Raw genomic sequence first — 25,107 nt, forward strand, 5'->3', positions numbered from 1 at the left:
AATGCTATTCCATCTTTGGAAAAAAAAAAAAAAAAATTAATGCTAAGAGCATCTATCTCTAATGAGAAATATTAAAACAGCAATGTCAAATTTTGATATACCACTGAAATGCAAGACAAAATGTTGACAATTTCCCAGGGTGTGACAAATATAGCAATGTCACTATAAATGCTATATTTGACATTGTAATTGGAATTAAAATGCTAAATGTGCTAAAAATTTGACAATGACATCCTATTTGCCGATCTCTATGGGGATAGTTTTTGTCATTCAACATTTAACCAAAAAAGAGGGCAGATTGCATATGTTTTGTTGTCTCTAATGAGTCTGGATGGATGATCTTTGTCCTTGATAAGTAAGTAGTTTTGTATGGAAGTAAAAGAGAGACACAAAAGTTATGGAAGAAAAAATGTGTGAAGCACACGTGCAACAACAACCTTAAATTTTTTGCAAGTAGAAAGGCAGTCAACAGGGGAGAGAGAGAGAGAGAAAGAGAGAGAGTTGACCGGGCGTCTTGCGGGTGAGCTACCGGCCCATCTCTCACACGCTCTACAGCGTTGAATTCTTTAATATAATCATGCGCCTTTGATGCCTCTTGTTCATGACCATGCTAACTCTTCCTTATATAATAAGAATTTCCCTTTCACTTTCACTTACAATAAACAAAATATATATATATATATATATATATATTAACACACCCAAAAATCAATTCCTTTCCTTCTCTATTTTGCTTCTTTCCTAATTCAAAAATGCTACATTTTTAATCCTCTTTTTTTTTTTTTTTTTTTGGTTTTCTATAATCGACCTCAAATTCGGTTCTCTTTCTTTTATATCTCTTATTTCCTTGGTTCATCTTTTATTGTCCAAAACTTGGTTTATTATTAGACCATTTTACTACTTTGTTATTATTGCTACTACCACTTTGAACGAGAATTATACTCAGAAAAAACCTCAAAAGAAATGGGTCGGATTCCTTGCTGCGAGAAGGATAACGTGAAACGGGGACAGTGGACTCCTGAAGAAGACAACAAGCTCTCTTCCTACATTGCCAAACATGGCACTCGCAACTGGCGCCTTATTCCCAAGAATGCCGGTTTGTGCCTGCTCTCTCTCTCTCTCTCTCTCTACCTCTCTTGTGCATAATAGCTCTATATTCTAATATCTTTTTATCCTTTGTTTTCCATGTTATGTTCAAGGTCTTCAAAGATGTGGTAAGAGCTGCAGGCTGCGATGGACTAATTACCTTCGGCCTGACCTTAAGCATGGCCAATTCTCAGATGCAGAAGAGCAGACCATAGTGAAGTTTCACTCCATCGTTGGCAACAGGTAGTATACCAACAAGCGAAGCACTATTAACTCAAAACTCATGTTATGAAGAATCTCATTGTGCTTTTTCTTTTTCTTGTTTTCTATTGAACATCACAGATGGTCCATCATTGCTGCTCAGCTGCCTGGCCGTACCGACAACGATGTCAAAAACCACTGGAATACCAAGTTAAAGAAGAAGCTTTCAAGCATGGGCATTGACCCTGTAACACACAAACCCATTTCCCACCTCATTGCAGAGATTACAACAACACTTGCACCACCACAGGTAGCTCACCTTGCAGAGGCAGCCCTCGGCTGCTTCAAAGATGAAATGCTCCATCTCCTTACTAAAAAGCGCATCGATTTCCAGCTCCAGCAATCGAATGCAGCACCTGGAAACACCCAGTCCAATTACATAAACAGTAAGCAGGAAGAAAAAGATGACACAATCGAGAAGATCAAGCTTGGTCTATCAAGGGCCATCCAAGAACCTGACATACTACCCCCAAACAAACTATGGGATTCTCATGGACCGACATTCTCAAATTTCACAGGGACATGCACTACTTTCCCTGCATCGGGATTTCAGTATGGTCCATCATCTTTTAGCAACGAAGAGGATGGATCACCCTGGAATCAGAGTATGTGTACCGGAAGCACATGTACAGCAGGAGACCAGCAGGGTCAGTTGCAGGACAAACATGATGAAAACGGACTGGAATCCGAGGGTGGAAAAGAGATCAGAAACGGATCGATTATATTTAACTCAGATGGTGTCTTGTGGGATTTACCTTCTGATGATCTAATGAATCCAATAGTCTAACGGAAAACATAGAGATAAACTTAGGAATGCAATAATAACTCCCTACTTGAGAAAATAATAAGTGGCAACGATGAAAATGTAAATAATGCTCATTTTATAAACTGTGAAGGAAAAAAATATATATATAGATTATTACATAATATCTTGCTATCACTTCTCAATCAATGTGTAACAACCATATCTATTTTCTTACTATAAAATACAAATATATTCTCTAGATCAAGCAAAATATGACGATGAGGAGGATGTGTCGGCAAGAACCTGCAGTAAAAGAAACAAGTAATAAAAGAGATCAAAATAATCAAAGAAAAGGTTTATTTTCTGGGGGGGGGGGGGGGGGGGAAAAATCAGATAAAAGATTTTGTTTGCAGAAGAAGAAACATTTCTATACAGCTACATACCTCAAGTTGCTCTTCAGTAAATAAATCTTTCTGAATATTCCACGTATCAGCATGTGTACGCCGAAATTCAGCCACTGCTTTTGTAACTGTAGATTTTACAGGTGATGGCTCCCCACCAAAACGAGCTAGTAATGTTACATGCTCCGGCAACCAACTGAGAAAAATGAAAATTGCTCAAGAATTAAAACGATTTCTAAAGAATCAAATCAACCAACTGAGAAGAATGAAAATTGCTCAAGCATTAAAATGATTTTTAAAGAATTAAAATTGAACCAAAAAAAAATACAAATTGAACAAAAACAAATAATATATATATATATATATATATATACATAAAAGAGAAATTTTGACATTGAATTTGTTAGCTGATAAGGCACAAGAGAAAAGACCCAGAGCAAAATCTACAAAATTGATAGATAAGATAAATCTGCGCAGCTCACCGCCATTGTGGTAAACCAATGGTAGGCCAACGAATGCCCAACCAATATATGGACAGCAGTGGAGAATAAGCTTACCCAGCGATTGATTTACCATAGGATCCTAAGTTTGTAACCATATTAATGAAAATGTAGTTCTTCATAATTTAGTCAAATTTATAATAAAACTTTCCTACTCATGGGTGTTCAAAATTGTATGCTCAAATTAGAAAGAAACCAATTACTTCTTTACAACAATGATACTTTTCTTGTAAGCAATTTAGTAGATGCTCATATTAACAAAAATTTCTGGATGCTTCATAGCTATCCCTTGCTTTTAATTTCATCACTCAATCACCGGCTCAGCGTGGAATCACTTACAACCAAGTATTTGTTATATAGAACACTACTTGCATAAATGTCATAAACAAATACTTTATATTGGAAATTCTCAAAACGCATATGTTTAGTTTCTTATCTAGAACAAACAGACCTGGGTATATCATAGGGAGCTGATAACACACAAGCTGTCAAAGCAAGTACAGCACCATGAGTAGAAGCAATCGACTGACTTGAATTCAAATTTCTGCATTCACATAGTAACAGTGTCAAGATTTTAAATATATATTGATTGTCCTATACTTTGGTCTAGATGTACAAGAATTCAAACCAGATGAGATGCAAACTTTAAAGCATGAAAAAACATGTTAGCAATTCCAACTACCGATTATATATCTACGAAAAACATGTCTATCAATGCCAAGGGCAGAAAATTCAGTGGTAAACCCAATGCAATATATGTAGGCATCTTATATTCGAGGTTGAGCATATGCATGTTCCGGATATGCCATTATATGCTGTAAAACTAAATTCCATGGGCAATTATACCATTTAGAGAGAGAGAGAGAGACCAAAAAAAAAAAAAAAAAACCAACACTACTAGCATGAGATGCTCACAGAGCTTAAGAACAAAGACATGAATGTACAATAGCATACATTATTAATCTACAGAGATATATGTACAACATAAAAAGGTATATTAATAAAGTAAGAACAAAGAAGCATGGAAAATAACCTCTTCTTCTTCTTCCTCTGAAGATTACTTGCTTGCTTGTATGCCTTATCACGAAAGCCCTTAGCTAGATCTTCATCCCCACCCTTCATTAGCCCTGCTAAAACTGCAGCTGCATGCTCCCTTACCTGAAACAGCAATTAGATCATATAAATTACAAAATCTCACTTATCATCCAAGGACACTACAACATAAACGGAGCCATAGTCACTATAAAAAGGTTTTTAAATGACAACTGATCACAAATTTGATTCCACAATATCAAGAATAATAATTAAACATAATTATAAATTTTGAAAATTGAGCCCCCAAAAAAAAAAAAAGATATTACTGTAGACTTTATGTGGAATTACTGATAGAAATAAACAGTGACATTAGGAACTTGCCTCAACTTGGTTGTCTATAAGTAGCTTTTCTACAGTTTCCCAGATTTGTTGTTTCTCCGCGTTTGAAAGAATGAATGTGTGCCTGTCATATGAAAGAACATTCACCAATAGACTCAAATCATTGGTTGTCTTTAGTTTTGATAGTGAGTTCCTTGTTATATAATAAGTCAAGTCAAGAATAATAATAGAACCGGGAGATACTTGCCAGGATGGCTTGGTAAGCAAGCAACCAGTTATGCAGGCACTTATTTTATTTAAACATTTAACATCCCAAATGGAATTTAAACAATAAAAATACAAAGGCTCAAACATTTTAATGATAACTATCTTTTATGCAAAGGAAGATGGGATAAGATTCAATATAGAAATCCTTCTGAAAGACAGTACCTGTACATAAAAGTACGTAGATACGTCAATGTCGCAGATCTAATTCGCCAGTTGGAATCATTCGCTGAAGAAAGAATCACAGTTACAACATCCTGAAGATGAGGTTCCCAGATAATCCTCCACCTTAGCAATTCAAAAGCTGCCTTTGCCAAGGTTGACAAATCTTTATTTGAAGTATCCTTCAGAACGAAACTAATTTTTCTCAGTCCTCAGATATGAAAAATTGATGCCTAAGTTACATGCCATCATAGTTAAAGGGGATAATACCTCCCACACCCCCCAAGGTTTACCCTAAGTTCAACAAGACTCCTATAAGTTTTAAAACTATCAATTTATATCTTGCAGGGATTGTAAATAATGGAGATTGATGTTAATTCCAGAGTGTATGATGAAGATTTTTTAAGACTGGGTAGGCAGGAAGATGATATTATTAAAATCAGCAGGTCCCAGTTGGTCCAGTTTTATTTCAGCCAAACCTCAAGGGAGGTGAATGGTATTAACCAGACATAATGAATAAATAACAGAACAATAAAAATTACCCTAGATGTCATTTCTTACCAAATCAGATTCTGCTAAATTCAACTATAAATCATTAGAAACATAATATACCACTTAGTACATTAAAGTCATTAACATTACAGGTTACATCATGGCCCACATCCTAAAAGAGGGGCTAGAATCCAGGTAGCAAGGAAAGAAAACTGTTAAAGGTAGTAGCCGAACAAGTTAAATAAACTCATCGAGTCACAGTTAGCCACTAGTTCAAAAATGTAAGGAGAAGTCCTGAACCAAAATATAGAAAAGCTATACTAACTAAAAAACCCAAGACAGCTTTATGAAAGTCTCTCTTGAACTAGCACCCCTGCAAGTTCAATTTGCAGGTCTCTTAATTACACATATTTTTATTTCAGGAATAAAAAATGTAAAGCCTGGTAACGATGCTTTCCAAAATAACACCAACATATGACAGACTATCCTAAATCAATCACTTGGCCTGACTAAAAGATAGGTAGAAATAAACCTCAAAGTATCCATAAGTATGAATTCTCTACTTTGCATACCTGCAAGGATATCACGGGATAGAGAAGTCCCACGATCACATCCAGCAAATATGAAGACCTTCCAGACTTCAAAGATGAGATGATAAAATGGAAAAGCTTCACAAAATAAAAATAAAAATAAAAATAAAAATAAAAATTCATCAATAGAAGATTTTAAATAGTAGAAAATATTCTAAAACAATTTTATATAAAACTTTACCGTTTCCATCCATTTGGCATCATCTTGTGAATCACCATTCAGTATCCCATTTTGATAACTTGTATTCATTTTGCTTTCTGAGCTGTCGGACTGATTGGTATGCTGAATATTCATTACCACTTCAGATGCTCGTTCTACTAGAAATTGAACCCAAAGTTTCTCTTTAAGCTGGTTATTTACTTCCTTATTTTCTGCCTCATGCGAACAATCATGATCAAATGATGCATGAAGCCGAATATTAGAGCATAAAACAGAAAGAGTAACTCCTATTGCTTCCCTCACCTGCCCAACAAAACAGAAACATTAAAATACTACCCAAATCAACAAATAAATTCCCAAGGTTACTGCCATGGTTGGCTAACAATTAAAGCTGTTTGTTTCTTCTTGTAAGCTCATTTGATAACACATTTATGTTTTTGGTTTTCATTTTCTGCTTTTAGACCAAGCATATATGATTAATAGCTGGTTATATATGCCATACGCAAAAGCCAAAAAAATATAAAAACCGCTTATTGAGCCTACTTATTTAGTTATTTATTTTATTTCTCATTTCAAGCTTCTAACTATGTGAGAAGTCCAATTATCATTCAAAGAAAAAGCCTGATGCTATATGGCTGAAGTAAAACTTTTAATAAAAAAACCAAAAACCAAAAAAAGAAAACAGATACGTTGCCAAACAGCCTCCTAAATTTTACTTTCTAATACTGGATAAAAAATGATAACAATAAGATATAAGCACACTAATTAATCAAGAACTGACTTTACAAAAACATGGATGGATTAATTACCCACACAATAACTTTACCTAACATTTATAAATCTCTACTCCAGTAAATATGTGTCATATGTCAAAATGTGCAAGTGCCCACATAAAAGAGTTGGTGACTTAATACATAGAGCACAAATATGTAGAGCACTTACTCTTTTTTCTTCTTTTTTTCCTTTATATTCTTTTCATCTGTTGTTTTGGATAAGCACATGAAGGCAAAAAGAAAGTAAAAGTTTATTCCATTGATTTTGCTAGAAAGCAGAAATATCAAACAAATTTTAAGGAGAAACCTTAAGTGAAAATAATTAATTGCTTATTCTATAAAATCTCCCCCCAAATAATACAACCAGACAATAAATGTGAAAGAGAATTGAGCTGATTAAGAATTTTGCTAACATCTAGTGTCTCCTTTGTTGAATTATAATTGCACTGGAAGATGAAAAAAAGAGGCAAACATGTACATGCAACATTAAAAATATTTTATCAGAAAATTGGATAATCGTTTGACAAATAAACATGCTTACTTGAGCAGATGAATGGCACATGCTACCAAGCAGCTCATCGAGAAGTTTATAGTGGAGCTGAATTTCAGCTACTGGCATCTTTTGTGGGGATATTTCTATAAGTGCTGCTGAAAGAAATGCATAGCGTTTGGCAACTATAGTGGTAGTTACTGTTGATGGTAAAGTTGTGGCCAAACAATCAAGTATATGCTGCCTCAAAAGAGGGACCCTTGTTCCATACTTTCCTTTCCCAGTAACCGCATAACGTATACAAGCTGCCCATTCAGGTATCGATTCTACCGACTGTGATAGAATGATATTCCGCAGCTGGTCCATCATCCAGCTGTCCCATGCTCCTAAAAGACCATTGACATCAGAATGCAATACCCCAGCAAATGCTTCAGCAGCAACGCATTGCTTAGATCTTTCCTTGGCAATTATAAACTCTTCTAATGAACTTTTAAGTGCCAATAAAACAGGCATGCCACATTCTTGTATGAGACGCTTGAAAATCCGAGCAAAGTTTGAGTAAAAGTTGTCAGATCCTAATAAAGAGATCCAACTAGGAGTGCGCGGCCATGAAGATGAAAAGTCAAAATAAAAGCGAGTAATTGACTTGTCTGCTAGACTCTGGAAAGAAGAATTCCCATAATTTCCTCTCGAAGAAGTGTTTTCCATGTCAGTAGTTATATGAACATGAGAAAGACTGTTCAAAGTCTCAGTAAAGAATCCATTCTCCATAAAAATTTGAGTTAATTCTTCTTCGAGGGATGATTTTTTATGTCCTTGCTTGTTCCCAGAAAGAACAGTCTGTTCTCCAGGCGAAAGCTTATAAGGTGATTCTTTTAATAGAGTATTTAAAGCTGAGATGGCAAGTATTCTTGTCTGAGGAAGTTGACTTTTCAAATTTTTCAAAAAATGACCTGGAAAAGAATTGATATTAAAGTTCAAGAAAAAAATTAACAGCTGTACACTGTAAATGGAATGAAAACAATTTTAAAGCAATAAGTACACGAGAATATGAACCAACCAGCAGTTTCACTCAGAATATTAGAAGAAGAATTTGGATCATTCCTTGATGCCATAGCCAACAGGAGCAGAATTCGATTAGCCATCAGATTGTACCTGTACGAAAAGTAAACAAATAGAAAACTCAACTGGTAACTTCAAGAAATTTTAGTCCATGAAATCAATGTAAAATGTACTGAAAAACTTCCAGCAAATGAAATGTCAATAATGTCCAATTCCACATCAGTTTGTCAGAATTCAAGGAATAAATGAGAAAAGTTGCAAAGGGATTTGAGACATAGTTAAGCAAAAAATTCTACAACTCCTGAAAAAGGTGGTCAAGATAATCAGATTTAATACCTCCAGTGTAAGCCAGTAGAATCAAAACTCATAGAACCAATCTGACAAACCAAATCCGCAAAATCCTGACCATCTGGGTGATCCTTGGATGTCCCAAAAATGCTTCTAGATACTCCAGAAAAGTGGATGTTGTATTTGACAAAAAGCTGTTGGTACTCAGATTATATTAAACTACAACAAAATCAAGAACATATACTCTAAATCATCTTGAGCTAGTTACCTCATTAATTGCTTTCTGGGTTTTCAGTGATTCATGATGAGAGCTTCAAGCAGAAAGAAAGAAAATTAAAATGTATGACAACTTTTAACATTCAACAATAAATGAAATCAATTATAGATATTTCTGCAGATAAAAATAAGGTTACCTCGAAAGAATCCCAAGAATAAATGAAAAGAATGCCTTTTGATCCTGGAATAACAGAATAAATATCAGGACATTCATTGAAAAATCCGTACAGAAAAGTTTGTTTTGAAACACTACCATTGTCAAATGCTTGAGAACAACTTGTGTGGCAAGTATTGAGCAAGAACCTAGCACAGCATTTTCTGGTGAATTGGGATTCCGTAAGTTCTCAGTTAAAGTGAGAACACACTTTGAAATCATAGATGGCCATCTCTTGAGCATCTTTAAAAGAGATTTTCCAGCAAGCCTGGGTATCATGCCATCAGATCAGATTTGGTAAAGCACAATTCAAACTAGAACCATATGGCAACATATCAAATGGATACTTGTCAGAAGAAAACAAATTCTCAACTTTCAGACAAAATTCATTGTTCCTATGCAGCAATAGGATAAATGTAATGCATCTTAAATTACTTTTTTTTATTATTTTTTTTATTTTATTATTATTGGAAATCATGCATCTAGAATTATCATTCTTAAGTCTTTTAAGTTTCAAACAATTAAGCCAATGTTGCATGGTTTCCACCATATGGAAGATTTCCCCAAATACCTTAAGGCATATTTTCCTCGATAAATAAGAAGTGTACAGGCTTACCAAACAGAAAATAGAGACCACACATGGTCAGTTTAAAATTTCTGACACCAATCATATGCAAGCACTTAAAGCCAAAATTATTTGACAAGTAGATGACTTGTTAGATGGCTATTTAATATATCTTAAACCACACTACAAGTTCTAAAGGAAAACAGACAATAGATGTTTTTAATTGAAGAATATTGCGAATAAGTTTTAGCTTATGTATGAGATAAAGCCCCTCATCAAAATTAAAATAGATACAAGGACCAAAATAAAACTAAAAAGAATTAAGGTGTAGAAAATTTATTCTTACCAAGGTAATGCACCATACATTTATGCACTATGTACAATGTACAATAACATTAATGCATTTATTCAAGTAACATTATTCCATCAGATTGATTAAAAGCACAACATTTTAATCATATAGCAGGGCCACAAAAGATTAGAAGACTCACGCACGAACAGTTTCATAGCTGTGCAAGGACAGGTTTAGAAGATCTTCTATCAAAAGGTTCAAATGGTCTGATGGACAGAAATTCCCATCAGTGTGATATAGATAATAGGATGACTGTGATGATCTCCATGTATTATGCATGTATGCCTTGTCAATAAGTGCCCACCTAGGCCTGGAATGGAATAACATAATCAGGAGCAAACTAAAACATATATGTATATTTTGAACTAATAGGAGATTCCACTAAAGTACTGCACCTTCTTTTTCCTTTAGAATGAGATGACACAATGAAATTTATTGGAGGTTCTATTATAGCAGCAGATTCTAACTTCCAAGCTTGCCTGTGATGTGCCCACTCATCATATTCCAAAATTCCTATATAACAAGAGTACAGAAAGAATTAATGAGGCAGCATATAAAGGGAGAGAAAAGGAAGGGAACATCATACATCATGTACCATGTAAGTATATATAAAAAAGTACAGATTCATTTCCATTACCATAGTTTCCTAAATCATCCATTATACGAATAATGAGTATCAAAAGTATGCTGTCATCTGATTTTTTCTCTAATAAGTATCTGCTCAGTGCACAAAAAGCAACAAGATTAAGTAAACAAGCCACATAAATTGAAGGAATGAATTTGACAAAGAAATTATATCAAACATTACTTGCAAGCCGTATGAATAATCTCAGCAGCTTTTTCCCGCAATTCAGTACTGCCAACACTCGAACCAGTTGCTCCAGCTATCAAAAAAGAACCATGACCTGAATCTTCAACCATCCCATTTCTAGTGGATGGTCTGAAATCAGGTAAGCAAGACAAAACACCTTGCAATGCAGAATCTATACGCAAAAGAGTCACTTTTAAGTGCTCTTTCTCATCTCCTGGTTAAGAAGTTGCATATAATTGTGAGACAAAGAATTTCATTTATGTACAAAATACAAACAAATGCAGAATCTATACATAAAAGAGTCACTTTTTAGTGCTCTTTCTCATCTCCTGGTTGAGAAGTTGCATATAATTATCATGTAAAGTAATTTCATTTAGTATAAAATACAAACATGTATATCAGTGCACATAAATTGGGCCATACATGTCAACATTGATAAGAGAACTATCAATATGCAATCTCAATACGATCAAACATTTTACATCTCAGAAAGAGGGTGGAGGAAGGGAAGGAATATCTAGAGAGTTATACCTGGATCAGTATGCATTTTAGTTTGGCATATTCTCAACAGATCATCCAAAGCTGAACGAAAATGAAGGTCCAAAAGTTCATTTGCAAACTGAACTTCTTCAACACTTGGGATGTGCCACTTCGGTCCCATCAACAGTTTATCATCAGAATAATCTTTTGTGCCAATCCATGCCTCCAATGCAGCAGTATCTGGATGATGCAAAATACACCTAGAAAACAATAATTTTATATCATTTATAAATATATATTTTAATTTATTATTGATATACTACATAAAGGGGTCACAACTTTTATTTTGAAACCATCTTCATATGGAAAAATCTAATAGTCTAGGGAAAATGCGAAACCTTAACATCAAACGTTCTTATTAATTTCAAACATCCCCACTTGCATACTAACTTCTTGTGCATACTTATTCCAGAAAGGCATGTGAATGTCTCACACATGCTTAGCATATAAACATGGCCAGTAATTCATATTCTTTTTACACACAAAATTTAGAAAAAGGAAAAGACACTTTATACATGGTATGCCAGTAAAATAAAATAATACATAGCAAAGGAGGAGGTATACACTTACTTGTACTGATCAATAGGATAGTAAAAAATCAGGCATCCAAGGAGGGATCGAAGAAGTTGATCACTGGCTCCATTGATCTGTTATTTGACCAAGCAAATGGTTCAAATAATTCAATGAATAGAAGAATCCCCACACACAAACTTGTGAGAAGTTGCTAAACAAAGAGGTATTAATCCATAACAAGATAAATAAAAACCTTCCAAGATGGTGACTCAAAAGCATAGCCAATAGCTTCTTTTAACTGATCCTTGAAGCGGAGAACTGCACTGCCTGCATAGCTAATAGAAATTGATAATAATTTCATTTGGTATTCCACTGCTGTTTCAAGAGCTGGAGAGATCGTAGGTTTTGCCTGGAAGAAATCATTCCATATTTAAAACAAAAATCTAGGTTTAGAAAAAACGATACAACCAACAGCACAAAATCAAAAAGACCTTGGTTGAAACTGGGGCATTTGATATCCCGCTTCCTCCAAATCCAGTGACAGGTATTCCTTTTAAAGAGGATAAAACAGAAACCAAAATAGGCTCAACAAGTTGAGTAACTGCCTCTTCTGGGTTTGAATGAACACATGCGCAACAAAGCAGTCCAACCTCTGCTATTGCCCCAGGAAGAATATTTGTCCTCACAAATTTGGAGATCTTCCTCAAGGCCTGTTTTTGGTAAACAAAGAAAAGTTTACAATGTATTTCACTGGAATGTCTGATAAAAGTACAAAACCACTTGACTGTGCATTTGAGTCAACAACTGAGACCTGATTATACAGAGGTTTTGAAAGTCTTGCAAATAAGATCTCAAGCATGCAGTAATAGTATGGACCATCCTCAACCAGAAAAGTTCCTGATAATGCTGATAAGTGTATACCTTCATTCCTGCAGGCACAAGATCGATTGTTCTCACAATGTGGAGATGGGGAAAAGTTGATATTTCAAATACAATACAATTGAACTAAGAACTAAACCAATAACAGATTAAGAAAGTGAAGGATTGGGGATTTGGTTCACTTACATAACGCTGCTGGGTTCCAAGTGTAAAAGCAAGGAAAATAAGCGACATAAGAACTCATCCAGCCATTCAGAAAAACGAAGCATTGGCATGAAGGGTAGTGAATCTATATCATCATCCAATGAAACCAACTGCAAATATCCAAGATCAGTAAAGCATTTATGCAGCTTATTAAGGTGGTGGCTGCAGATTATGTACTTACATTGGAAAATATGGAACCAATTAATTGCATGGTTGCCAAGGTTTTAGGAGGATCATTGGCATCCATACCAAGTAACGCATTGGACAATGAAGCCATCAGAAGATCAGTTAAAGCACCATCACTACCAAGATCAATTGTTGCTGCTGCAGAATCTGAATCTGACAGGGACGTGAGACATAGAGAACGCCCAACAAATGCTACTGACACCAGTGCAATTTTTAATTGATGGGTTGCAGTCATCTGACTAGACACAAAGGTTAGTAAAAGAGAAGTTATTTCAATGAAACAAGCTCCACTTATAGGAGGAATATAACTCTCACATAAAAGAGCCACACTAGAGCAAGGGAGAACCTCATATTTTAGAGGTAATGTATAGAGAAAACCAAATATAATTCATGTGATTTAAAACTAGTTTATTAATGAGGAAACAGATGGGCCATGACAAACCGTTTCCAAAGCCATATGGAACCTAGATGCAACAAAAGGCAGGACCAAGGTAGGCTCCACATAAGACAAGATTGAAGTGGCAGCAGCAACTGTCTCAGAAAGATGTTCATTTTTGCTATATTGACCACGATCAATTAACTTCAGCAACACATTGACAAAAGACTTCCTTTCTGATCTTCCTAGAAAATGGTCAGCAGGCTTGCTGCTATCACTGTTCCTGTACTAACAATAATTTAGTATAAAAAACATAAACATGATTAAATATACATACAACATATCTCATCTTGTAGCAAGCATATTCTTACAGTTGTTCATTCTGTAGGCGTTTTTGGAATGAAATTACCAAATGGAGCAAAAATCGCTCTAATGAATAGGTCCAGCGGCCACCATTAGAGGGGTGGTAGTATCTATAATAAGAAAAAACAGAAAACAACCAATAAAAATAAATAACTTAAAACAAACTTTTAGTAGTAGAAATAATAAAATTAATATGGAAGTATACAAACTGTTCTAAGAGGTTGACCAATTTCTCAAACTGCTCCTGTGACTTGCTACCAGGTTTTAATAAATACACCTGCAATTGAAATAATAGCATAAAGATGCATTCCAACCCATTCATACAGGCAACAGAACAATTCATCAACAACGCAAAAATTAGACAACACCATATGAATCTTACAATTGACTTTGCAATGGCCTTTGCAGGGGTCATTGTTTTATTTGAGAACAAGAACCTTGTGTTTCTGGGAACATCCACAGCAAAGGGGAAGGATCCACTTCCATTTGCCACAGGAACCTATAATTTTCAGAAAGAAGCATGAAATTCCACCATGGTAGTATCAAAATCATCCAGCAAAACTGTTTACTTCGGTCCTTACTATCATTCCAAGAGAAATTGAGTATGCAGTTACAGAACATGTCAGCGAAGAGCCCTTTATAACAAACTTTAGGGATACACTAACCTCAAACATATTTAAGTATCTAGTGAAAAGTGTGGGTAAAAAGCATTCCCAGTCAATAAAGTCGTAGTTTTTTACAACACGAGCAACAATGGCTGCCCATTGACTATTCCAGAATTGACAGTTTGGTATAGATTCCCACAGATTCATACACTCTTTAATCCAATCCCTGCAGTGCCAATGGGTGGGTTTTTCATTTCACCAATAAGTCATGCAGAAATCATAAAGGAAAATTTCCCAAACAATATGTGCTCTTACTGTGAAAAGAAATCCTTGTTGTCCAAGTTTGTAGGAAGAAACAGTCTCACAAATCCCGATCCATCAAAGGATGAATTATGCCACGGGTTCTCCAATAACGATCTGCACATTGGTTTCATTAGGCAGATTGCAACAACATCTAAAAGATGAGTCAAAGCTCCAATGCCTTTATCCATTATTGCCTAGCAAATTATTCTATCCACTGATGTATTTAGAACATTGATATTGATAACGGGAATATCACAACTTAATAACTTGAACCAAGTGGAAGATTATGTAGTTCCTCTCTCAAATTTTAACATCAATTTTAATGACATAAATTCCATATGATGGATGAAAAAGTACTGTAAAAAACATCACTTTCCTCAGTCTGATTATAAAAATCGAGGAGGAGAAGGAATGAAGCACTTACCTAAACTCAGACCATATCTCAAATGCAGAACCTGGTGGGAAAAACCTCCGGCAGGACCGGACAAGGGAAGTAATAGTCTCAAAATGCCTTTGTCTCAACCTCCAACCTTCTGGACCAGCATTTCTATAGCAAGTGCATACTCAAAGTCACTATCATATAAAGTACTAAAAAAATTGTTCCAACATCTGTGTTATATGCCACTAATTGTAGAAAATTATCAAGCAGATAGTTAAAGATCAAAAGAGGTATTAATAAGCTAAAACCTTACAGAGAAACAATGACAAGAAGCACAATAACAACCAAAAGTTCATTTATTAAAAGGGAAAAATAAGTTGAAATGCACCATAATGTTGTGCAAAGATCAGAAACAGAAAAAATAGTAGCTAATCATGACTATAATATTTTAACAATCTTATTGGTATGAATAGTAGCTAATCATGCAATCCCTTCATGCCTTTTAACAAAATATACTTAAAAACAGATCCTATAGTAAAAATAATCAATCTTTATACACGTCACACACTTGAAAAGTAAAATACATAAGACCCACCTGCTGAAATGAGTATGGATTAGAGTATCATAAAAGGGCCGCCATGGAACTTTCAAGGACAACTTCTTCCGATACTTGTTAAGTACCCTGACTAACATATTTCCCCATCTAACCTAATTAACACAAAGAGAACCATCATTTAGGCAACAACAAAAAATGAGCAAGTACCCAAAAAAAAAAAAACAAAGTTTTGATATAACAAGGGATTACCTGGGCATAAAGCTTGTTCTGTGATATTCCAAACAATTCTAATCCAATCTCAACGATAGCATTGACATCTTCCAAAGATATTTCACTTTTTGCCTTTGTGAAACTACAAGGCAAACATATGAAACGTTAGGTTCGTTCCTGTCAATAACCCTTTCAGTTGTGATAAAGCATAAATGAAAATGTTACTCCCAAGTAAGCCATATTGCAACAAAAGACCCATATGGCACTTCTTAGAGCAACATACATCAAGAAGAAGAGTGGTCAGCAACACATCTTGCAGGAAATTATTTGTATCTACCATTATTATGCATTCTATGAAAAGCCACATTTGGCAGTTGCTAGGCTCACATAGCCAGGCCAATTCCAATTCCATCCTACGAAGACAAACCATCCTAGGCTTTAATGCATACTTGTGTTTAAAATATAAAAGTGAAAGAGAAAGAGTGAGAATGGTTGCCTATTGGCCATGGGTCATTACTATGACTGACAAAAGCAGGATTCTCTATAATGGCTGGAGTATATATTGTAATAATACTGCAGCAAAAATCTTTGTTTGTTGGGAGCAAACTCAAGCCAACGAGAGAAAGACATCTCAAACAACTTATTCGCATACTGCAAGTCATGTCTGAGGACTTATGTGATCACATAAACATAGGCAAGTTTACTTGGAAGAGGACTACCTAACCAGCGCTAATAATTTATCTTTGCCAGACCAACAAGCTAATTAGCATTACCACTGCAACACCAGCATGAACATCTAATATAATAAGCCAAATATAAGACCCTCTGCTAAGACTCATTTAAAAAGCTTCAGCTAATATTGATTGACAAAAATTGATATCCACCCCCATAATTTTGGCTCCAAGTGGGAAAGGGTAAAAGCTCTAATCTTCTCAATTACAGCTTAAAAAAATAAAAACACCAGGGCAATGCCATCCAATGACATAAGCATTAACATGCCTCTCCATAACTTATTAAATTGCTTAAACAGAATTCCACAACTTGTTGACCCATTAATACTCTCTGCACAAGCAAACCATAGCTCCAAAACCCAAGTAAGAGATTAAACGACCCAATACATCCAAATTCCAGAATCCCAATAAGACCCCAAAAAAAAAAAAAAAATTTAAAAAAAAAACCCAAAAAGGAATTCAAAATAATAATAATAATAATAATAATAATAAGCAAAACTTTATACACAAGGGAAAAAAAAATAAAAAATCAGGCAAAGAAAAAAAAAGTAAAAGAGAAAACTAACAGGTCGATGACGGAAACCCATTTGAGAGTGGAGTAAACGGAATCGGGATCGTCGGTTCTGTATGAATTCCTAACAGAGGAAACCACGCGAGCAAATGAGTCCTTCTCTCTCTTGGTTTCTTCGGCCACCGGCGGAGGAAGCCATGCATTGTAGAGATGCATATTCTGGCAGTGTGGAAAGTCGGTAGCAAAAAACAGCAAAAGCAGCCAGAGAAATTTTCTGGCAAATCGGGAAAAATGGGAAAGAAGAAGATAGAGAAAAAGAAAAAGACTGACTTTGTGAAGAGAAAGAGGGAGAGACAGAAAGCTTTAATGGTTTCACATAATGTTTTCTTTTCTAACAAGAAAAAGAAAACCTCTGGGTGTCGATAGAAAGTGACAGATTGATACTTTGCCAAAAGAAGAAAAAAAATTGGGATTTTTGAGAAATTCAGATTTTTTTCTTCACCTTCTTCACAATTCACCAAATAAAAAATACATAAAAACAGAGAGACTTGGAGAAGGGGTTGTGTGGGTGACTGGCTACCTGCACCGCTGGTTTCCTTCCTCAGTAGTTTTTGACTTTTCAGTGCTTCCCAATTCCGTTCATGTAATTTTCAATCTCATTTCATGAAAATTACACATAAAAATTAAAACTTTTTTTTTTTGACAACAAAAACCAAAAACGAAAGAGGCTTTATGGAAGAAGGAGGGCCACTGGATATTTATTTCACGTATAAAGATTAAAAACGACGTGTCCACTTTGGCTATGAGCCAATGACAAAGTGTGAAACTCGTGTCCGTGTGTTCAAGTAAACCAGTCACCACCACACCACACCAGCCACTTATTCCAATTTTTTTATTTAGTTTTTTTTTTTTTTTGGGTATCAAAAAAAAAAATTAAGTATATTGGTGAATGACGAAGCATCCCTGAATATACTTGCACCGTTCATTTTATTTCATTTCGTTGTATTTGTGGAAGTGACAAAAGTCTCTTAGGTTAAAAAAAAAAAAAAAAAAAAAAAAAAAAAGGTAAAAGTAAAAAAAATACCCATTTTCAATAAAGATATTTGCAGCATCCATGATTCAGATACCTTTGATGTGTTTGATAGGTTCAGGGATCAATTTGCTAAATTCAATATGCATTTTGGTCAATGCCTATAAAGTTGTATCACAAATGGGGCCCCCTTATACAGTACTACTACAACCCCTGTCAAACACATTTCCACACACACTAACCTTTTATTTTTCTATTTCCTTGTTTTTTTTCTTATTATTTTATACCTAACAAACATAAATAGAAAATTGAAAAGTTTGTCAAGGTTTTATGTCATTGCTTACCTACACTTTTAATAATGTACATATCTTTTTAGTTGAACCAGTAGTATAATTTTTTATGTTTTTCTTGACAAATCATCTTAGTTAATAAATGGGTTTTTTTTATTCATTAAAAAATAAATAAATCGGGTGTTTGTACAAGTATTATTATATATACATTTCTAATTCAATGAGCAACTTCTTATTATTGCCATTTATGCGCACACCTTATTGCAAAAAGAATATGTACAAGCTGTTCAATTAAAAAAAAAAAAATCAAACTTTTGTGCTAGGTTGTATATAAAAAAAGAGGGTTTGTGATAGCTTTGCTAAAAAAGTTTATGTAATTCCTTTAGAATATATCCCCTTATAATTCATATCTATATATATATTGTTTTATGAGTATCATAATCAGTAATCAAATGTTAAAAAAAAGTATATATACCCTAGTAATATGAAGCAATGATTTGTTATATCAAGGTCTCATTTGAACAACTTTTGCTTATGTTTCATAATTTAAGCTTCTCATTTTTCATTTTTTGCAAGTATAACTTAATCTTCTTCTTAAAAAAAATAAAATAAAAATTATTAGGCAGCTATACTTTACTAATTCTAATTAAAAACTCTTTTAAGAATTTGTCCAACACTTTTAATAGTTGTAATAACATCAAATGTCAAAGTAATGTTTTATAAGTCATGCCAAATAAGGTTTAAGTCAATAGGATTTAATTTAAAAATTAAAATAAATAATTTTTTGAAAATAAATAAATTGTATATAAGATTTACGTCCATTAAAAAAACAAAAAGTAAAAAAATTGTCCTAAGGTTCAAGCAATGTTAGAGCAGAAAGAAAAATACTGGGCCGGGTCAGTAAGTGGACTTTGAGAAGTAGGACTTGTTAGAGATATAGGCCTCGTACTAACTCCAGCTTGGGAAATAATGCCGTTGGAACAAAATTAAAATAATAATTGGACTTAGAAGAATCAGACCGTTTGGCGAAAAAGTAACCGTTGCCATTTTTCTCCATCTCTATAGCTCTCTCTCCCTCCCTCTCCCCCTGTGTCCCAGGCTTTTCTCAACAAAATTTATCACTTTAAATACCACATCCCTCTCTGCTTTTCTTCACCCAAAGCCATTCTTTATCTTCTCTCTTACTGCAAAACTCTCAAAGCAATCTCTCTCTCTCTCTCTCTCTCTCTGGTTGCTACCTCACTATCACCTTCAGCATTCATTCTCTGCATTTTTTTTTTTTTTTAAGTTTTTCCGTGTTCCTATTTTCTACAATGGCTGAAATGAAAGATACCCACATTGTAGAAATCCCAGTAGACGCAGAGCACCAGCAGAAAATGCAGTGTGCCATGGATTCCATCTCTACTGCAATCCAACACCACCCATTAATGGAAATCTCCGGTAGCCCCGGCCATCTTTTGCTTCTCAAACTCTGGCAAAGAGAAGAAGATCTTTTCGGCCGCCGCATTGCTCTTAAAGAAACCAGAATGGGATCCATCAAACAGGAGATCTTCCAACTATGCTGTTTCTTCTTGCTCTTTCATGGTTTTTTCTTAACCATGCTGTTTACCTCTTCGGTTCAACCCGAAAACCAAGATCACCATGTTTGTAAGAAATGGTGGATTCCGAGTCTTTTATCAATTGCAACCTCGTTTGTCTTTGTGGTGTTGGTCCAGATCAAGCTCTGTGGGTACTGGAAAGTTTGGAAACAGTTGCAAAGGGAAAAAAGTGATAACAGAGCTCTTACAAGGTGTATTCAGGAGTTGAGGATGAAAGGGGCAAGCTTTGATCTTTCTAAGGAGCCTCAGAGTGGGAAGAGGATGAAAAGCTCCAGCGTTGAGATCACATGGAAGCCTCTCACTTTGTGCTCTCAGTATCTGATCACCCTTTGTCTTGTTTGTTTTTCAGGTTTGGTCTTCCCTGCTTCCAAACTCATACTCTGTGGGTTCTGAGCTTTTTGTTCCGTTACTTTCAGTTTCAAGATCTTATATTCAAAGGGTATCAAAGAGGTAATTTTCTGCTACCTTTTCTCTATCGCTCAATGTCAAAGGTTGGTGATTGAAAATTTTAATCTCATCAGATCATGTCTTTCTGTTTCACTTTTTCTGCAGGATGTGATTTGGGAAGATCACCGAAGAAGTATAGAGAGTCATAGCCAGAACGAAGTTATTAATCGGTGTCGATGTATAATTAATTAATCCATTCCATTATGTAAAGACATTATTTAATCCATTCCATTATGGTTTTGATTTGTTCTTGACTGGCTTTTTTATTCGTTGAGATTTGCCAGGCACAAAAATTTGTTGAGATTTACATGATGACACCAGAACGAAGTTATTAATCGGTGTCGATGTATAATTAATTAATCCATTCCATTATGTAAAGACATTATTTAATCCATTCCATTATGGTTTTGATTTGTTCTTGACTGGCTTTTTTATTCGTTGAGATTTGCCAGGCACAAAAATTTGTTGAGATTTACATGATGACAATGAGGCGGTACAAGAAGAGTCAGCGAATTGCAAAAATTTGGAAGCTTTCATTGCTTCTTTTTACGAGAGGGAATGAAGCATACTTGGTCCGATAGCCAGTGTCCCAGTTGGAGGAAAGATTTGAGTCATTTTTTCTGCATCTGGACCGTGTCACCAATGCTGAGGGTTTCAGATTTGGCCCCCCCCCCAAAAAAAAAAAAAAAAAAAAAAACACGAAATTTTACGCACTTAACTGCCTATTCCATTGTAAGACAATCATGTATGGCAATATGAGAAGACACTCCTTGTGTACACACCTTCTTCGAAAGTTCAAAATGAACAAAGCTTTCACCTACTCTCTCTCTCTGTCTCTCTCCATATATACATACATATATATAATATATATATGTTATATATATATATATATATGTATGTATCTGAGAATATCTATGTGTATGGCATATATAAGAAAGTTATCAGATCCCGAGAAGCTAGGATTTATGTACTCGTAAGAGTATCATAAATTAACACCTACAATCATGGTTCAAAATATATTATCAACACTCCCAAATTTTGATAAATAGAAGACAAAAACAGTGTAAAAAGAAGCAACTGGTCAGAAAATCTTGTGTGGCATTTTAAAAGCCAAATACTTGAAAACAGCCAATTACAAAATTATGCGGCACTATCAAAGCCAAATATTCGAAAGACACCTGCAACAAGAAAACAAATTCTATTAGCAATTCTGTTGTGCCTCAGATTAAATGAATCATTTGCAAGAGTGGCGCAAGATTACCTTCATCAGCCTGATACTTGTTCTTGTCATCTCCAGCATATGCAAGCAGATTATATTTGGGATTCCATTCAACGCTGTTCATGGCAGCGCGGCAGGGAATTTGATGCACTGTCCGTCCAGTTTGAACATTTGCCTAATTTTTCACAAGAATCAATAATTAGATGTATCTACTCAATTTTTTATATTACCAAAAAAAATCAACTCAATTTTTAAATGGAATCGTTCGGAAATCACCACATGAATGGGATTATTTCACTAGCATATATAGTTCGATCTTCTTCACCTAAAGTGAATATCTATGGTCCAAGCTGCAAACGAATTTAAGCCCCATGGATACTTACTATGTCAATGAATAAGTCCTCACTGGCTGAAGCTATATAATCTCCAGTATGGTTGAAGCTTATCGTCCGGACAGGCCATCTGAGAAAGGTAAGGTACTCAAAGGTCATTGTCTAGCATGCAGATGATTTAGGTCCATGATGCATTAAGTAAAAAGGAAGCCCAAGGTGAAAACTTACTCAAGTTTTGTAAATGTTCTTACACAGAGCATCTCTGAAATGTCCCACAGGCTGACTAAGGAATCAGCACTTCCAACTGCAAAATATCTGTAACGGTTGGCAGAAGGATTCGTTATGTTCCAAGTTAATTTTGTAATGGAAAACATAAACAAAGTAAATTTTTATGATGGGATCCGTGACTGTTTATGCAAGTAAGATATTCAATAAAAAGATAAGACAGCTTTGTGGCACACCTCCCAATTGGGTCAATTGCAATGCAATAGCAACCAGCTGTATGAGCCATAAGAGTGTCAAGTGGTCGAAGAGATGGGTATGCTAGAACTTCAACAGTACCTGGACATAAGCATATAGGTTCAGATATCCATTCTAACAGGCAGAGTGAAAAGCCATTGCACAAAAATTTGCTCACCATTTCCAGTTGTCAAAAAGAACTTGTCGCCTGTCATGTTCCAAGCAATCTCATTTACCTGGAATGAGAAATACTACATAAGGAACCTTTTACGTATAAAAAAGAATGATAAAGATATGATTTGGTGCATCCCATTTGACCAGGATGAAGTATCTATCTGTAAGTATAAGACAGTTGACTTGTGAAATCCTGCCATCAACCATGCAGACAAACCCCCTTTGTAGTTTGTCCAACATGGTCAGTTTCTAAGGTTATGTTAAGTTTTGACATTTTGACCCAATAGGCCTTGTACAGCTACAATAAGAACAAATAAAGGGAAAACTAGCATCTGCCTTTACATGGCGTTACCTCATAATTGAACTTGCGCTTATGAATTGGCTTGAATTTCCGAACATCTAAAATTGTTAGTTCATCATCCTATAAACAAGGAAAGAACACCATTAGAATAAATTACTTCAAGATCCAATGATGGACAGATGATGGCATGAAAACAGATAACCAACCACACATAAACCAAAATCATAAAATGTGACAGGCTGAAAGTACTCAAATTTGAAGAGGTTTATGAGTTTAGCAAATCAAGTATAGAAACATACCCTATTACCAACAGCTATGTGAATCCCATCAGGTTTATAGGTGATGTTAATGTTCTCTCCACTAAGTTCTGCCTGCTGAGTGCATTTTCCACCTACATAGCCAAAGCAGCAATAAAGCATCTACTCTCAGCTCTATGAATAGCCATGCATCAAATTAATATATCTTTACCACTTTACAGAACCACCCATTAAGAATATTGCATTAATGGAAAATGGAAAAGGAAGAATAAGATTTTACATTTGCATTTGACTTTCTGTCTTTCATATTGCATATTTAGAAATGACAGCACATTTTAGAGTCAAAGACGCACTTTACAGATCTGAGCGCTATACTTCTTTGACAATCATAAATAAAAATCAGGAGGGAAAAGTGAAAGTTTAATGGTTCTTAAAACAGTCAAGAAGAAGATAATCAGATCTTTTTAAACACCAGCCTAAACTTCAGTTTCCTACCAGTTTGTTCATGATAATGGAGACACATATTTAACAAGGGGAAAAAAAAAAAAAAAACAGAACAAACAACTCACTTCGTGCATCCCATAGACGGACAGTCTTGTCTCCTGAAGCAGTTGCAATTAGATCAGCATGCTTAGGATCCCAACACAGCTGATCCACACTATCAGTGTGTCCCTTCAATTCAATATCTTTAACCTTGCCCTGTCAATAATGAATGTAATTTTCCAACATCATCATCATCAACAACAACAACAACAAAAATACTAATGACTAACAACTTAATCCACCATCTTCCACATTGTGAATTGGCATTTCAATCAGTTCTCAAGAAATTTAACTTATGTCCCAAGACTCATTTTTATTCAACTTTGAGCAGAATCAAAGCAATACTCCATGCATTTTTACAGTTTTATCAACATTTTCCACGCTGTGAATTTGAAATTGCGACCATAATCCACCCTCAATGAATTTAACAACATTTTTTTTTTTGGTTCTCAAAAAACTACAATCAAATACTTTTTAAGGGTTTCCCTCCCAAGACTCAATCTTTATTCAACTTAGACTCTATTTTTACACTCCTAAAAGCAACATTTAATGCAAGCATGACATAAATTAGAAAACATAAAATTCTTACATGTCCATGGGTCTCGATATGCCAAACTCTTGCAGTTTGATCCACAGAACCGGAAGCAAGCTTCGTGCCCGTGCAATTCCAAGCCACCGAATGCACCTTTTTTCGTGGAAAATCTCAAGTAAGAGTTAAAAAAATCAAATAATCAAAGAAAACCCATTACACTATTTCTACAGTTGGAAATTTACAATTTCAAGACATATATATATATATATAGAGTGTGTGAGAGAGAGAGAAACCTTTTTCTTGTGACCTTGATACTCTCTGCTTTGCAAATTCTTAAAGGGAATTGTCTCCTCCATTTTTCTACAGCTTTTTGAAAAATCCGAGTTTGGGGTCGGTTCTCCGTGAAGCTGAAGCAGCTTCCACCGTTCCCAGAGCGGTCGAAGAAAACGGTGGTTGTCCGCGGTCCCTGGCTTCCGGCTACTGGAACTGTTTTTAAGAGAGGCTTGAGAAGGCCGAGGTGGGACAGAATTTGTAAAAACAATAATGATATAGGGCATTTTAGGCATTTCAGCCTATAAATTGCCTATGGATCAAAACCACCTATTCCTTGGTAAATAAAAATAATTGATGTAATTTTAAATTTTTTAATGAGATTCAATATTTTATTTCATTTTTATTTTATATAAATTACATATTAAAAAACTTCTAAAAAAAAAAAAAAAAACTATGTAAGTATAAATAATTTAAACATCATTCGATTTTA

At 34.9% G+C, this 25,107-nt stretch overlaps 4 protein-coding genes across 7 annotated transcripts; 2 read left to right on the forward strand and 2 right to left on the reverse strand.

Moving 5' to 3' along the window:
* The first annotated feature begins 88 nt into the window (after positions 1-88).
* LOC107417400 (transcription factor MYB80) lies at positions 89-2,465 on the forward strand. The gene is made up of 3 exons (XM_016026021.4): positions 89-1,096; positions 1,200-1,329; positions 1,429-2,465. Exons 1-3 carry the CDS (start codon positions 964-966, stop codon positions 2,132-2,134), a joined length of 969 nt encoding a protein of 322 aa, XP_015881507.2. The 5' UTR covers positions 89-963; the 3' UTR covers positions 2,135-2,465.
* Positions 2,212-17,824, reverse strand: LOC107417391 (proteasome activator subunit 4). Of its 2 annotated transcripts, none has more exons than XM_048463317.2 (35): positions 17,218-17,824; positions 15,960-16,062; positions 15,750-15,862; positions 15,200-15,322; positions 14,788-14,889; positions 14,533-14,698; positions 14,250-14,366; positions 14,077-14,144; positions 13,876-13,977; positions 13,571-13,781; positions 13,124-13,363; positions 12,925-13,052; positions 12,671-12,788; positions 12,351-12,569; positions 12,113-12,268; positions 11,917-11,993; positions 11,338-11,546; positions 10,804-11,020; positions 10,633-10,712; positions 10,391-10,508; positions 10,135-10,305; positions 9,178-9,346; positions 9,062-9,105; positions 8,917-8,959; positions 8,697-8,842; positions 8,359-8,453; positions 7,350-8,251; positions 6,057-6,338; positions 5,858-5,953; positions 4,797-4,975; positions 4,410-4,491; positions 4,027-4,151; positions 3,445-3,537; positions 2,536-2,689; positions 2,212-2,395 (listed from the first exon to the last, which is right to left on the reverse strand). In XM_048463317.2, exons 1-35 carry the CDS (start codon positions 17,376-17,378, stop codon positions 2,354-2,356), a joined length of 5,451 nt encoding a protein of 1,816 aa, XP_048319274.2. In that variant the 5' UTR covers positions 17,379-17,824; the 3' UTR covers positions 2,212-2,353. The 2 variants fall into 2 exon arrangements, with proteins under 2 accessions (XP_048319274.2, XP_015881496.3); XM_016026010.4 differs by having other exon boundaries at positions 13,571-13,787; positions 17,218-17,823.
* A 1,754-nt stretch (positions 17,825-19,578) lies between these two features.
* LOC107417076 (uncharacterized) lies at positions 19,579-21,196 on the forward strand. Of its 3 annotated transcripts, XM_048467613.2 has the most exons (4): positions 19,579-20,530; positions 20,633-20,705; positions 20,812-20,873; positions 20,980-21,196. In XM_048467613.2, the coding sequence occupies exon 1, from the start codon at positions 19,796-19,798 to the stop codon at positions 20,471-20,473; it is 678 nt and encodes a 225-aa protein (XP_048323570.1). In that variant the 5' UTR covers positions 19,579-19,795; the 3' UTR covers positions 20,474-20,530; positions 20,633-20,705; positions 20,812-20,873; positions 20,980-21,196. The 3 variants fall into 3 exon arrangements, with proteins under 3 accessions (XP_048323570.1, XP_060669915.1, XP_060669914.1); XM_060813932.1 differs by lacking the exon at positions 20,812-20,873; XM_060813931.1 differs by lacking the exon at positions 20,980-21,196 and having other exon boundaries at positions 20,803-20,819.
* A 275-nt stretch (positions 21,197-21,471) lies between these two features.
* LOC107417066 (THO complex subunit 3) lies at positions 21,472-24,862 on the reverse strand. The gene is made up of 11 exons (XM_016025625.4): positions 24,638-24,862; positions 24,402-24,497; positions 23,839-23,968; positions 23,312-23,403; positions 23,064-23,132; positions 22,716-22,773; positions 22,540-22,639; positions 22,307-22,393; positions 22,130-22,208; positions 21,789-21,921; positions 21,472-21,705 (listed from the first exon to the last, which is right to left on the reverse strand). The coding sequence occupies exons 1-11, from the start codon at positions 24,698-24,700 to the stop codon at positions 21,668-21,670; spliced, it is 945 nt and encodes a 314-aa protein (XP_015881111.1). The 5' UTR covers positions 24,701-24,862; the 3' UTR covers positions 21,472-21,667.
* Positions 24,863-25,107: the final 245 nt, after the last annotated feature.

The sequence above is a fragment of the Ziziphus jujuba genome, chromosome 1 (assembly GCF_031755915.1).
Source record: "Ziziphus jujuba cultivar Dongzao chromosome 1, ASM3175591v1".
NCBI lineage: Eukaryota > Viridiplantae > Streptophyta > Magnoliopsida > Rosales > Rhamnaceae > Ziziphus > Ziziphus jujuba.

Bases quoted from the DNA above. Each gene is read 5' to 3' on its own strand.
- LOC107417400 (XM_016026021.4), top strand. From the start codon at position 964: ATGGGTCGGATTCCTTGCTGCGAGAAGGATAACGTGAAACGGGGACAG. The intron at 1,097-1,199 runs GTTTGTGCCTGC...GTTATGTTCAAG, and splicing joins CCTTATTCCCAAGAATGCCG to GTCTTCAAAGATGTGGTAAG. The intron at 1,330-1,428 runs GTAGTATACCAA...TGAACATCACAG, and splicing joins CACTCCATCGTTGGCAACAG to ATGGTCCATCATTGCTGCTC.
- LOC107417391 (XM_016026010.4), bottom strand. From the start codon at position 17,378: ATGCATCTCTACAATGCATGGCTTCCTCCGCCGGTGGCCGAAGAAACC. The intron at 15,323-15,749 runs GTGGGTCTTATG...CACTTGCTATAG, and splicing joins ATCCATACTCATTTCAGCAG to AAATGCTGGTCCAGAAGGTT. The intron at 8,843-8,916 runs GTAACTAGCTCA...GAGTACCAACAG, and splicing joins CCCAGAAAGCAATTAATGAG to CTTTTTGTCAAATACAACAT.
- LOC107417076 (XM_048467613.2), top strand. From the start codon at position 19,796: ATGGCTGAAATGAAAGATACCCACATTGTAGAAATCCCAGTAGACGCA.
- LOC107417066 (XM_016025625.4), bottom strand. From the start codon at position 24,700: ATGGAGGAGACAATTCCCTTTAAGAATTTGCAAAGCAGAGAGTATCAA. The intron at 23,969-24,401 runs GTAAGAATTTTA...CATTATTGACAG, and splicing joins ATATCGAGACCCATGGACAT to GGCAAGGTTAAAGATATTGA. The intron at 22,209-22,306 runs GTAAGTTTTCAC...TACCTTTCTCAG, and splicing joins AGAACATTTACAAAACTTGA to ATGGCCTGTCCGGACGATAA.